This window comes from Phoca vitulina, unplaced genomic scaffold (genome assembly GCF_004348235.1).
Source record: "Phoca vitulina isolate PV1807 unplaced genomic scaffold, GSC_HSeal_1.0 scaffold19, whole genome shotgun sequence".
Lineage (NCBI taxonomy): Eukaryota > Metazoa > Chordata > Mammalia > Carnivora > Phocidae > Phoca > Phoca vitulina.
This window is the reverse complement of record NW_022589722.1, coordinates 20,994,298-21,008,981: the sequence shown is the minus strand read 5'-3', so window position 1 is coordinate 21,008,981 and position 14,684 is coordinate 20,994,298. Positions and strand designations below refer to the sequence as shown.

Genomic DNA, 14,684 nt, shown 5'->3' with positions numbered 1-14,684 from the left:
AGAACAAAACAGCTGATGCAAAGGCCCTAAGGCAGGAGAATCCCTGGTGGGATAGATGATTAGCAAGAATGCGATGGCTGGAGCAGAGTGAGCTGGGGAAGAATGGAGAAGCAGGGAGGACCCAGAAGTAAGGACAGGAGGAGACAGAACACACAGGGTCTGGTGGGCCATTGTAAGACTCTGACTTTTACTCAGTGAGATGACAAACCATTGGGGGGCTTTGAGCAGAGCAGTGATGTGAATTTAGGACCTAACTGGGTTCCTGGATGACAGTGAACAGATCAATTGTAAATGGAGCTTATACTCCCTACAGGTGTAAATTCCTTGGAGTTCCATTTCCATAAATCCGTGTCATGCCATAAAGATATTGTCCTTACTGAAGAAAACAAATAAACACAAATACATACCTTAGAACAAGACAGCCTAGGAATTCCACCCTCCCCTTCCCTACTGCCTTTCCAGGGGCCTCCGTGTGAACAGTATACACAAACGTACACCAGCTTCGGAGTAAACCTAGAACTTGAATTTTGTCTCTTAAAGTTATCATTATGAGACTCTGAGCAAGTAATCACTTCAATTCCCAGAACCTTGTCTGCAAAGTGAACGCAGAAGTATGTGTTAATATGCACTGCATTGGGCTGGCGCAAAAGTTAAAAGAAAGCACACCTGTAATATCCTTTGTAGCATTCAGTGTTTTCTTGGTGCCCAGCGCATGCTGGCCTCCTTTCCTCTCTTTCCTTTTGCCTGGCTGGAACGGTAATTAATATGGGGATGGGAGGCTGGGATTTGGGGCACATTAAGATCATAACAATACTGTATGTGTGTGTGTTTTTTTTAAGAGTTATTTATTTGAGAGAGAGAGAGCACTTGTGCTCGAGAATGGGGAGAGGGGAGGGTGAGGAAGGGGCAGAGGGAGTGTCTTTAAGCAGATTCCCCGCTGAGCACAGAGCCAATTCAGGGCTCAATCCCAGGACCCTGAGATCACAACCCTGAGATCAAAACCTGAGCCAAAAACAACAGCCAGGCGCTCAACCAACTGCGTCACCCAGGTGCCCCCACAATAGTATATACATTTAAACAGAACTTAATTATGTTTCCAAACACTGTACCAGACAATTTTGTGAGCTCTCCAGAAGACAGATTATTATCCCCATTTTATAGATGGAAAGAGTAAACCCCAGTAAGTTCGAGTGGCTTGAACAGAATCACAGAGTGAATCACTGGCAAAGCAGAGGGTTTGCATTTCACCTAGGAGTTTTGCTTTTGCCCATTTCCCTCTGTGTCCTTTCCAGCTCCTTCTCCCCAGTGTTCGGCTTCAGTGTGTTTCCAAGGTCAACCAATTTCAAAGAATGTGGGGCATCTGTGGATGGTTTAAGTCACAAAGGCATTTCCCATAGGTATGGCCCACACTATGCCTAAGAATCTCTTCTGTAGTCCTCCACATGTGTAAAAACCACATTGGAAAGATTCAAGGAGCTGTGGCTTGTCTTTAGGTAGATTAATTCAGCTGGAAGAATTACTGCTGATAAATTCTTGGCTTGCCTTGCTGACAGTTCCCTGCCCAGCTGGGGGAGGGAAGCAGCAAGAACTGCCATTCTGGACTTGTTTTAGATCAATAAGGAGCAACTGACTGCTTGTCTGGAAAGGATAATGAAGTAAGAGAAACAGGTGAGCAGGGGGTGAAGGCAGGGAGCCCCCCCGCCCCCCGCCAGGCCTGGAACTTTGATAATGCAGATGTCAAATGTGAGGCAAAAAATGAACATGATCCCAGGAACTGACTCTTCACAAAAGCAAAACACTTTAGAAGAAGCCTAAAAATGAAATCTGACAATATAAAGTATTTCTAGCCAGAGATGGAAGAGACACCTTGAGAAATTAATGCATCTGCACAGGTAGGGTCTGTGTCTTAAGTAGGGTCCTTTTGAGTGTGAATAAAAAAAATCACTTGGAATTAAATTTAAAAAATCAAATAAAAGAGGAATCTATTTAAAGGGCTCTAGGATAAATCACAAAATCCAAGGGCAGCTAAGCCTCTTTAATCTCAAACAATAAACTCAGATAAGAAATATTACATCAACTTACATCTGGTTTTGCTTCTCCCATCTTGCCAGGTTGGAGGGATAGAAAATCTTGGTTATCTGGGGGACATCCTTGCCCACCTTTGTCCAAGGGGGCACCAAGGAACAGAAGAGGCCTCTCCAGGTTTTGGTCAGCAGTCGTGAGTTTCCACCCATTGTTCCATGTTTCCCAATCTCAATCGGTAGTTCACGTCTGGAAGCATCTGTTGCTTTCGTGCTGAACCAGACAGGATTCAATCTGGCTGCATACAAAAATTAAAAACAAAAAAGCAAAGACTTGATTAAGATAGAAGTCTCTTTCCCTCTGGTACAAACATGATCCAGCCACTTTGACATGGGTAGCCAGCTAAAATTTAGCAGGAAGAAGGAAAGAATAGAAATTGGGAAGCAGCTAGCCCCCTGTCCTCCATGCCAGCCTCTGGACATGGGGACCTCTGGTGAGACCTGGGAGCGGGGTCCTGCTTTCTCAGACTCACAAGGCAGCCCTCCTGTCTGAGGTCCAGCCCCATCGTCAGACACTGTGTCAGGGTGCTGCAGGAACCACTGCTCTTCCAGGCCATTCTAATCTTCACTCTACCTGGTCGGCTTCCTCAGAGATGCTCCTTGCTCTGTTTCACCCTCGGGGACACATAGCACTGCCCTTGAATTAGTTTCAGGCTTTGGAAAACAAACAAACAAAGATCATAAAAATACCTTGCACATATTAGTTATTTTGTGACATGATGGTAATTGTTATAAGGATGTTACATTTTTTGGTTAATTGTCATGATAATCCTACAAGGTAGGCAGCATTATCTTTATTTTACAGATGGGTCAGCAAGAGTGATTAAGTCACTTGCCTAGGTTCTCACAGCCAGGAGGTGACAGATTCTTCTAAACCAGATGGCCTGTCTCGAGACTCTTGCTCTTACCCGCAGCCCTACACTACTTCTCTGTGTTCCCGTCAAGCTGTGTTTGGTTTCTGCCTTGTCACATGGACAGTCAAGGGAGTAGCAAGAGTCTAGCCCCTGCCTCATAATGGGAGCAGGGAAGAGCAAGAATACACATTGAAATTTCCGGAAATTATCCTGCCATGATTTGCTAGGACTCCATCAGGAGCTCATCTCCTTGGTGCACTCTCTGCTTCATTCTGTACATCTGTCCATTCCTCTCTCACCAAGTGATGGTGTACCATCCAACTAGGCTCCATTTCATAACTTCCAAGGTCCTAATCTCTCCACTCAAGTGGCCAATCTAGATTCAAATAGCAATCCCATCTCAGCTCTGAATTCTTGGGAGAGAGTTTAGTTTCCCAGGTGTCCATCCTTTCTCCAATCAACTTCAGTCAAGGAAGATGATGGCCTCGCACAAAACTTAAATCTGGCAGTGGGCTCTCAGAGAAAGGCGGTGACCTCACCAAGTGTCCCCTAGGCTGTCATTTGGATAGAAGCGTATGTACAAAATATAGAAGAAAGGAACCATAGCCGAATAACAACAAATTATGGAACCTGAAAGCATATTGCCAGGAAGAGCAGAGGCTAGGCAAGTTGTAAATAATACTACAAAGGAGACAAAGGTAGAGACTCAGTTCTTAGGGCAGACATTGGAATGTTAACACATGAAAGGGAGAAAAGCAAATGACTCAGTTCCTACTTGCCTTCACTGCCAATGGGAATAATTCTAACAATAAATGGTAGAAAAGCTATCTTTAACCAGATACTTCCCAGAAGATAAAAGGTGATAATAAGAGAGCATTTAATATGCTTTAAATGCATTCAAATTCTCACGAATGGAATAATTCTGTCTCAGGGCACAGGATGTATTGATCAGATGTGTCTATGCTGATGGATCGACATTTCTGCTAAAAAATAATTGGGAAAGTCAGCTAGGCTGGAAGGCTGGGGAAAGGTAAATATTGTTCTGTTTCACCAAAAAGATAAAAAGAAGATCCCTCCTCTTACAATTGGAGTTTGAAATTAGAACAAGAAAAAACTGAAAGAATTATTGTTAAAAAGATGGCTTGTGAACACTTATAACTTAAGAAGATAGTTATTAGGAGTTAGCAATGGTTTATATGATTGATTAATTTATTCATTAGTCAAAACATCTGCTGAGTATGCAAGACATGCCAGACACAGAGGTCATAAAAATATAGAGGATTTAGCTTTACCTAAATGTTAGTAGCATTTACTAACAAAATTTCGGAGCAAACTAGCTTCACTTTCTTTCTTGATACTTTACCTACCAGGCTGGTGGAACATAGGGATGCATCCAGATTTCAGCAAGCCCTTTGAAATGGACTCCAATAGCTTACAGACAAGACGGGGATATTTGGACTGGTTGGTACTGGCTAAACGTTCCCATAACTGGCTAAATCACCATAGGCAGAGGCTATTTTCTACCTGTCAGCCTTACCAGAGTTGGAGCTTCTTTGAGACCCAGACATTCTGTTTCCCAGCAGGTGGGGAGAAGAAATGAGCCGAAAGAGTGTTCAGGTTCCTTCTGTCCCCAAGGTGGGACAACAGTGGGGAAACTGATCCTGCAATAGGGGCTGGTATTAGAATTTGAATAAAGCTAAATAATAGCGCCTCCTTTTCTAACCCTTCAAGTTGGGTGAGAGATGTGAAAATAAAGGCAAAGAGAGCCAAAATGCCACTTTCACTACCAAGAAAAGCTGATGCTTGTAAATATGACACATCTGCAGGCCAGCTGATCCCTGATACTGGGCCCTAGGATAGACAGGTCCATCCACCTTGTCAACAGGTGGTGATGGACATTGGCCAGGTTGCCAAGTGACAGCAGCTCCTATTCCATGTTTGGCATTATCCCAAGGGGAAACAGGAGGAAGGCACTGGCTCACTCATGCCCACTTTCTCCTTCAGAACTCACAGATCTGATAAGGGAGGGTAGTTAAGGCCAGGTGTATTTTACTAGCTGAGCTACCTCCACATGGAAGGACCATCAGCAGTGAAAGAGAAAAGAAGAATGTCTTTTTTAATGAGCTCCAGAAGGAGCACACAAGACATTCATATTCAAAGGAACACAGTAGTCCCTCTTACTGCCAAAATTCAAGCAGTTGGCTCTAGGATATTCAACACGGTAAGGGAAGTAGGGTTATCAAGGTTCCAGGTAGTGAGCAACAGTAGATTGAGTCATGGGTCAAAAATCAATGATGAGGTTCCAATCTTGGGGAAAAAGAAATGGCAAAACTGAGGACTGATACTCACTTAGTCAACAGTCTGTGATTCAGGGTAATTCCCTGATTTGGGGGTGGGAGGCTTTCTGAACTTGATCAGAATTGCTAGCACGAGCCGCAATTTCTCAGCATTTGCAGAGCACTTCATTTGTTGCAAACAGAACACCAATTTTTATCTCATATCCAGCTTGATAATTAGTAGCTTGAGACACGTCCCAGATCCCACAACCATATTTCCTACTCTTTATTCCTTCTAAATTGGAAGATTCCAATTCACAATTATAAGGATATTTAGATAATTCTGGATATTCAAATAAAACATTGACTCAGAAAGAATAGATTTATCACTAAAGATTGCTTTTCATGTTCCACTGACATAAATACATCATAAGCAAAGTTTTATCTTTCAACTTGAAAGATGAACACCAATTCATTCTTTGGTTGAATGTGTCTCCGGAATATACTTCTAAATGGTTTGTGGCAGCATCAGGATGTGATTTTTCAAACATTATCAATAATATATCATCAGTTTCTTTCTCTGACAGTAGAAGAAAATTATTAGCCATCATGATTGAAAGATTTCTTCACAGTTTGTTCTTCTTGAGAAATTCTAATATTGTGTCCTAAACATTTGGAATTATAATCCTTTAGCTCTGAAATGATAGATTCATTTTATTCAAGATACTGACTCCAATTTTGAAGTATATTAGTTCATTCTAAGTAATTGAAACGATCAAGTCACAAAGAAATGTTCTTTTATTCCTAACTTTAAAAAATCAATTTTTGTTTTTTATCAACCACTATGTGTTAGTATAAAAAAAAAACAGAGTTTTGTATTCACTAACCATTTCTCAACACGTCGCAGTGAAAAGATGTACATATACTGGCTATGATTCAGTCACAGTAAAAATTTCCCTGGTATTTTCAACCTTGGATCAAAATTGAGAGGCATATTGTTGGCTACTGATTAGTCTCTTTGAATAAAATATTCAAGAAAATATATGTGCACTGTTGGTATGGGTCCCAGTGTATTTGTACTGTCCTCCTCTTGGCTCACAAAATCATTTTCTCTCTCTTTTTTTTTAAGATTCCATCTATTTATTTGACAGAGAGAGACACAGTGACAGAGGGAACACAAGCAGGGGGGAGTGGGAGAGGGAGAAGCAAGCTTCCCGCCGAGCAGGGATCCCGAGCCCAGGATCACGACCTAAGTCAAAGGCAGACGCTTAACGACTGAGCTACCCAGGCGCCCCAAAATAATTTTCTCTAAATGAAAAAAGTCTGCTTATGGCACAGGCTTTCAGTGATAATGAGCTGTTGAACACGGCTCTGTCATGTACGCCCGCACGTACTCAGGGAGTTGATTTATACTCTGCAAACCAGTGGTTTGATCTACATGTAAAGCAAACTCTGTGCTAGAAATTCACACCTCATAGTTTCTCTTCACATTTTTTTTTTACCATTGATAGTATGTAGTATCCAAAAGTTATTGGATTAGGAATTTGCAGTTTTCATTACCTTTTTGACTAGCTTAACAGGTTTTTCAGCAATGGTGTGATCTGTATATATTTTGAATAATGCCTCTGGAGTTTTGGACTCTCTTCTACATTTGGATATACAATTCACTTAAATCATACTAGCAAGTGCTATTTGGTGCAACGACAGGGGAAAAAGTGACTGGATTACCAAAGAGGTTCCTATTTTATTTGAAAATGGTGCATTTCTTTGGCTATCCGTCAGTATTTGCAAGGATTTAAAACTGACAGTTCCTGGGGCAGCAGAAGCAAATGGGATTGCAAGTCCAATAAAATACATTTTCAGATATGTATTATTACATTTTATGTTTCCATGTTTTGGGCTGGAGATTTACTCAGCATTCTATGTTATATGAAGACCTTTCCATAATTTGTAATATTATTTTAAATTTCTCTTCACTCTGCATTGTATGGAGATCTTTCCACAGTTTACATTTATAATATCATTACTATTTTCATGACTTTTGTGTTTCAAAGAACTACTTGGAGGCAATTATACATTTTTTAAAGAACATTTTGGAACATAAGGTAACACAGTAGAGTAATACTGAAAAATGAAGCTTTAATAAGTGGAAACAAGCACACTGATGATGTAAATGATGCAAAGTATTATACTACGCCCATGTGTGGCATGCATAAAATTTTTAATGAATGCAATGATTTTAAGAAACAATGAGATTTCTATAAAAAGCGTAAGTAATTATAATTCATGTCAAATATGTGAACAAAATTATGTCCTTGTTTTATGTCCCCCTCTGCCAAACCACTTGCAAAGCATTAAGTATTTGGGGTGGGGAGTATACTCTTAGCACACAGATAGGGAAGTGATAGGGTGAGGGGGTAGGGAGGTCAAGATATGGAATGTGATGTCCTATGAAAGGGGCATGTCTGCATGTCATCTTAAGGATGCCCACATAATCAGGAGCAAAAGGAAGTACCCAAAAGGTATGAATGGGCCATCAAATCCCAGAGTGTGAGAGTAAGATTTAATAATCAACCCCACCAGGGGCGCCTGGGTGGCTCAGTTGGTTAAGCAACTGCCTTCGGCTCAGGTCATGATCCTGGAGTCCCGGGATCGAGTCCCGCATCGGACTCCCCGCTCAGCGGGGAGTCTGCTTCTCCCTCTGATCCTCCCCCTCTCATGCTCTCTGTCTCCCATTCTCTCTCTCAGATAAATAAATAAAAAGTCTTTAAAAAAAAAAATAAATAATCAACCCCACCAATGAGAAGGGATGGGAGAAGCTTATTGAATCTTGCTTCAGCCTATATCTTCATAGGAGCTTGAGACAGAGGAGAGCTAGCAGTGACTCCAGTTTGCTCAACCTGGAATCAGCAGAAGCAAAGGAAATAAAGTAGGGCTATTACTTTAGTTGATGAATCTCACACCTCAGAAGGGAAAAGATCAAATCTAATGAAAAAGAGCTAACGTGAATGACAAAAGCAGAACTCAAGATTATCCTGACAGACTAGAATAAAGTGTCCAAGTCAACTAAGTAAAAATTTGTAGGGTAACATGAAATGTGTCCATTTAATTTCCAAAAATCAGTTGCATAAGTGCAGATGGGAAGGAGACCTAAATGGACAGAATTCTTGTAAGAACGAAAAAGAAAATACTTGCAGGACCACAAATTCAAGAGCACCAGTTCAGCATCTAGAATATTAATGAAACTGCAAGCTACATTAGTCATTGTGTCCAGACACAAATATGTAAGAAAGTAATGGTAATCATAATGGCTTATCATTTCATAATATACTATTAGCAAAGGTATTTCATTCTCTTTGTGTTTTCCCATTGCACTCTGCATAATGTCATCCAAAATGGGATAGTTCTTGTCACTTTATTTAAAAGATGACAGCACTTTGAGTCATCTTCATGAGGTTGTCATAAATAATTAGATAAGATATGGGAAGCCAGCACAGAGCACAGAGCAGCTCCATAAATGATAGTAGAGTCTAAAAGAGTTGAATCCATAGGGGTACATGAGAGCATGAGGATAATATTTTTCTAAATTATTTTATCCAGTTTAATCTTCCTGGTAACCACATAAGCTTGGTTCTAGATGCTCCTCACCTGGCAAACTGCTGTATATTCTTAATGGCTTACATTAAATGTTACTTCTCAGGGGAAGTCTAACCCCAGTCCCAAAACAAGGTTCGATGATTCTGTTCCATGCTCCCATTTAATCCTGTAATTTCCATCTCCTGGCGCTTGTCTCAATTTCTTGTTAACACTTGTTTAATGATCTTTTTTTTTTTTTTTAAACCACTTTCTTTAATGTACAAGAAACACAGGAGACACAAAGAGAGCCCAAGAAAGTGCTCAGTCCCCAAGCTGGGGGGGTGGGGGGGGGGGGGGGGGGGGGGGGGGAGTTGAAGACAACAAGCCTTTCCAGTCTCCCAGGGAAAGATGGGGTTGAGGGGACACAACATCACTAGACCCCCGTGAAGCCAGTGCTGGGGCCATAGTCGGCCTAGTTCTCCACCAAGTTTGGAAAGTGCTGATTTTCCTTGTCCTGGTCCTGGCCCTGCTCCCACACTTGGCCTCCAGTTTTCCGAAGTCGTCCAGTTCCCAGAATGGCCCCTTCCTTTAGCTCCCTAGCATTGTCACTCAGGGGAGAAGGCCGCTTACCCTGTCATGGTGTCAGAGTTCCGGGGGAGTTGTCATCCTGTAGGATTGTGAGGGGAGATCTCCCTAGTACCTTGCCATTTGCTTTCCGTCTATTGTGCTTAGAACCTGAAGATCGGGGAGTCTCAGGGTCTCTCAAGGGCTTGTCCGAGCCCTGGCTGGCCATGGGGGTTTCTGAGGTTTGTCCTGCTTCCTCCTTGGAGAACACCTGCTTGGAGGGGAGCTCAGTCTGGCTCCAGGGTGGCATCTGGTCCTCAAGGGAAAACTGGGTGCCCAGAGGCAAGTCCAATTCAGAAGATGAAGTTGCCTCTAAGGGCAGAACAGGCTCTGGGGGCAGATTCAATTTGGGGGCTTCAGTCTCAAATACTTCACTCAGCTGTTTCACCAGTGGGCTTGGGGGTTCTCCGCTGCTGCTCTTCATAGGTGTCCGTGCAATGCCAAGGGTAGGAGAGCGGGGATCTGAGTCTTGGGACTGATTGGGACCCTCCAGCTGCTCCCCTGCTGGTAGGTTTGGCTGTGGAGAGCTCTCCACCTGGATGGGAGTGCGCAGGATGCCGGCACTAGGTGAACGGGGGTCCGCCACTCGGGCCAGAAGCTTGTTGTGCGGCGGAGACTGCGCCGGAGTGACTGGGGTGCTCTTGGCTGAGCCCATCTCAACCAGGAAGAATAAGGTGGGGCAGGGCCTGGCCTGGGGCGAGGAGGGGACGCCAGGCCCCGATTCCTCTTTTGGGTGCACAGCAGCTCGAGCCTCAACTCCTTGTTTAATGATCTTTACTCCTCACTGGATTACCTGCTTTATGAAGGTAGTGACTATGTCTGTTTTGTTCAATGTTATATTCCTAGTACCTTGGACAGTGTTTGGTTAAAAAAAATAGAGCTTAATAAAGATTGGTTAAATGAATGAATGAATGAAATTGAGGTGCAGAGTGTTTGAGATGCTAAAAATCTCATAGTTCAAAAGCAGTAAGTACCTGTATCTACACCCAAATCATCTTCCTCCAAATGGTTTGGAAACTATGTCCTGAATATTTACTTTAGGAAAGATCTAAATTTCTTCAAATCCTTAAGTGTGTCATATACAAGGAGTCAACTTACTCTGTTACTTCAGTGAACTAATCTGTATCTAATAACCTATAGCACAAGTCATTTCAGCTCCAAATAGGAAAACATTTTTTAAATCAAGTAGAACTGCCCCATCATGGCATTTAGTAACTCTGGGGTTTCTTGTCCCTGGATGTTTCAGAGCAAAAGAGAATAATCACCTATCAGAGATGCTGAAAAAGAATTCCTGAAGTTGGTGGGAGTAGGGATCCAATCACTTTTAAAAATTTTTAATTGTGGTAAAATACATATAACATAAAATTTACCATCTTAACCACTTTAAGTGTACAATTCAGTAATGTTAAGTATGCTCACATCACTGTACAACAGATCTCCAGAACTTTGTCATCTTGCAGAAATGAAACTCTATATTCATTAAACAACAACTTCCCAGGTCCTCCCACCCAGAACCTGGCAACCACCATTCCACTTCTTGTTTTTATGAGTTTGACTACTCTAGGTATCTCATATAAGTGGAATCACACGGTATTTGTCTTTTTGTGACTGGTTTATTTCATGTAGCATACTGTCCTCAAGGTTCATCCATGTTGTAGCATGTGTCAGCATTCCCTTCCTTTTTAAGACTGAATGATATTCCATTGTGTGTATATACCACTTTCTATACATCCACTCATCCATCGATGGATATTTGGGTTGCTTCTACCTTTTGGCTTTTGTGAACAATGTTGTTATGAACATGGGTGGATAGGGGTGCCTGGGTGGCTCAGTCAGTTGAGCATCTGGCTCTTGATTTTGGCTCAGGTTGTGATCTCAGGGTCATGAGATCAAGCCCTGCATCAGGCTCCATGCCCAGCATGGAGTCCGCTTGAGATTCTCTCCCTCTGCTTCTCCCCCTACTCGAGCTCTTGCTCTCTAAAATAAATAAATAAAATCTTTATATATATATGATATATATAAGATATATACTTTGAGGCCCTGCTTTCAATTCTTTTGAGTATATACCCAGAAGTAGAATTGCTGGATCATATGATAATTCTATTTTTAATTTTTTCCATGGCAGCTTTACCATTTTACCTTCCCACCAACAGTGCCCAAGAGTTCCAATTTTTCCACAACCACATCAACACTTTAGTTTCTGTTTCTTTGATAACAGTTATTGTTATGGGTATGGGGTGATATTTCATCATAGTTCGATTTGCATTTCCTTAATGATTACTGAAGTTGAGGGGTGATCCAGTTACTTTCATTGTCCTTCCCAATTCTGAGTCTATGGTAGTGGATTCTTTGATGGCCATGTGTTATGTGAGGACTACCCAAGCTTTTTCTAATTGAAATTCCAGTGCATCAACATAATAGGAAATGAGTGTTGAATTTGTAAATCACTGTCAAGAACAGGGAGTTTTCATTTATTCATTCATTCATTTCTTCACTTATGCACCAAAAAATGTATTGACCCTACTAATGAAGATCGTAAGAAAGCCCTAGGAAAACAAAGATGAATAAGATATAGTTTCTGACTAGTTCATGTCAATCAAGAATTTCCTTGAGATAAACCAACAGATCAGAGAGTTTACCATAGGCTAGGTACTTTAATCCTTAGAACCTGGTTGACAGGCAAGATATTTGTGGCAGGCAGAATAACGGCCCCCTAAAGACATCCACATCCCAATCCCTGGGACCTGTGATTATGTTATGTTACATGGCAAAGGTGGATTGAAGCTGCAGGAGGAATGAAGATTGCTAATCAGCTAACTTTGAGATGGATTATCTGAGTGGGCTCAATATAATCACAAAGGTCCATGTAAGTGAAAGAGGGAGGCAGAACAGAGAGTATCAGAGTGATATGATGTGAGAAAGGCTGGATGAGCCATTACTGGCTTTGAAGATGGAGGAGCTGCAAGTCAAGAAATGCAGGAGGCCTCTAAATGCTGAGCAAGGCGAGAAAATGGTTTATCTCCTAGAGCTTCCAGAGAAGAAGGCCGCTTTGCTGATTAGTCCATTGAAACCCATTTTGGACTTCTGACCTCCAAAACTGAAAGGTAATTGTTGGTTTGAAAATTGGCCTCCATACACAGAGGGCAAGAAGTGACTGAATAAAGAGGCAGACCACTCCAGGTTGCTAGGTGGCAGTTCTAAGAAGCAAGAAAACTTACATACAAGGCTTGTCCTGGGCAGCCACAAGAGGAGTAATCTCTGCAACCACCTGCCAGAATCTTAGTTTCCATAGAGGCCTTACTTGGGTTCAGGACTGTATTCAGTCCAGATGATCTCAGTAACACCTTATTCTCTCCAGACTACATCCTTGAAAACAGCCCTGTTATGGGAATGATGGGCAGAAAATACATTCCAAGGACAGAAGAAGGAGTGAGAAGACTCTGATCATTAGGGTTGACCTTGCAGATCAATTGAGGATCACATCCTCTTCATGACCTCCTTCAACAGTAATAAATTTGTCTAGTTTTAAGTCACAAAATTGGTAGCAATAGGAAACTAATACAGCATTATTATCTATTTTAGATACGGGTAAACTAAAGCTTTGGGAGGTTAAGGAAATTCACAAGATACCACAGCTCTGAGAGATGGAGTTCTGGTCAATGTCAAAGCCTGGGTGCCCAACCACCTCCCTTACTATGATCAGCTGCTTGGAGAGAACTCAATCTTCTGTACACAACAGAGCCTCACAAGTCTACTGACAGACCTGGTCAAATGATGCCATTTTGCAGATTTCATCGACTTGCAAGATAGGAAATTGAGGATTTGGTGGAATTTTTTGAGGGAGGTTGTTTTTGCCTTTGTTGTTGTGGTGGTAGTTGGTATCCACTTCCTCTTTACCCCACACACTCCATGATGGAAAGCACTCAGGTGGCCACAATAGCTCTACCATTTCTATATCATTTCTCTGATTATTTAACTAATGCATCATCATGTAAGACACAATGGTCCAGGCTATCAGTGAAAGATCCTTAACTATGGCAGGTCAAGGAGGGGACTCTTTGATTATTTTATTTCCCTCTGCCTAAAGACACTACTATGTATCTATTCACTGAAATCCTCAAAACAGACCTGGTGCTCATGTTCTGAGGGGCTGAGGTTGTCCTGAAAAGTGCCTCCTCCAGTAACTCCCTTCCACTTTGACTCAAACAAAGTGGAATTTTGGATAAAAAGGCACTAGAAGATGGAGCTGAGGGAGAACAGCATGATGAGTCAGAAGGCTTGGGTTCATGCTCCAGTTCTCTTCTGGAGAGTCACTTTGCCTCTTTGAGACTCAATTTCCTCATCTGTAAAATGGAGATGGTCACCTTTGCTTTAGAGTCTCAGAGTTTGTGACAAGAATGGAATTTGTTCATGAGTTTGGAGGGTTTGAAAACTAAAGACCACCATACAGATTATAATATTGCAATGATGATACCTAAATTTTCACCTGGGATGTTTGTTGGGACTCTTATCTAGAGTGGGCAAATGAAGGGGCTCCACAGGTATCTGCCAACACCAGGGAAGTATTTGGCTGACTTTGCAACTTACAGAATCAAGAAAGGTGACCTCAAAACTGGTTTTGAATGACCCAACACTTCCATTCTTAAGTATTCACCTAAGATAAATGAAAACATGTGTCTACAAAAAAGACTAGTGTATGAATGTTCATAGCAGTTTTATTCAGGAAAGCCTAAAACTGGAAACAACCCATTGTCCATCAAGGAATGAATGGATAAAGAAATTTTGATATGTTCACAGAATTAGATACTACTCACAAATAAAAGGTTGGGGAAGATCACTGAAAAGATGTCACCACCAGTTGATCTGTGACCAGTGGACCCTGGCATTTGGAGGCTTTTCACCCCTTCCCCTATCCTTTGAATGTGGGATCCACTTGCCTTTCCTGCTCCCAGAGACTGCTCTGAGGACATGGCCTTGAGAATGTGATGTGTTGGGGCACCTGCGTGGCTCTGTCGGTGAAGCATCTGCCTTCAGCTCAGGTCATGATCTCGGGGTCCTGGGATCAAGCCCCTGCATCGGTGGGGAGTCTGCTTCTCCCGCTCCCTCTGCCCCTCCCCCTGCTCATGATCTCTCTCGTTCTCAAATAAATAAACAAAAGGGGGGGGATTTGGACACACAAGGAGAACACCACGTGAAGATGAAAGCAGAGAGATCAGCATGATGCTTGTATAAACCAAGGAATGCCAAAGATTGCCAGCAAACTACCAGAGGCT

General features: G+C 42.1%; 1 protein-coding gene across 1 annotated transcript; it reads right to left on the bottom strand.

Annotated features, from left to right (window-relative positions):
- Positions 1-9,259: 9,259 nt before the first annotated feature.
- Positions 9,260-10,066, bottom strand: LOC116639664 (cell division cycle-associated protein 3-like). Its single transcript, XM_032416147.1, is given in 1 exon segment — positions 9,260-10,066. A coding segment is annotated over 1 exon segment (807 nt).
- Between the last annotated feature and the right edge of the window lie 4,618 nt (positions 10,067-14,684).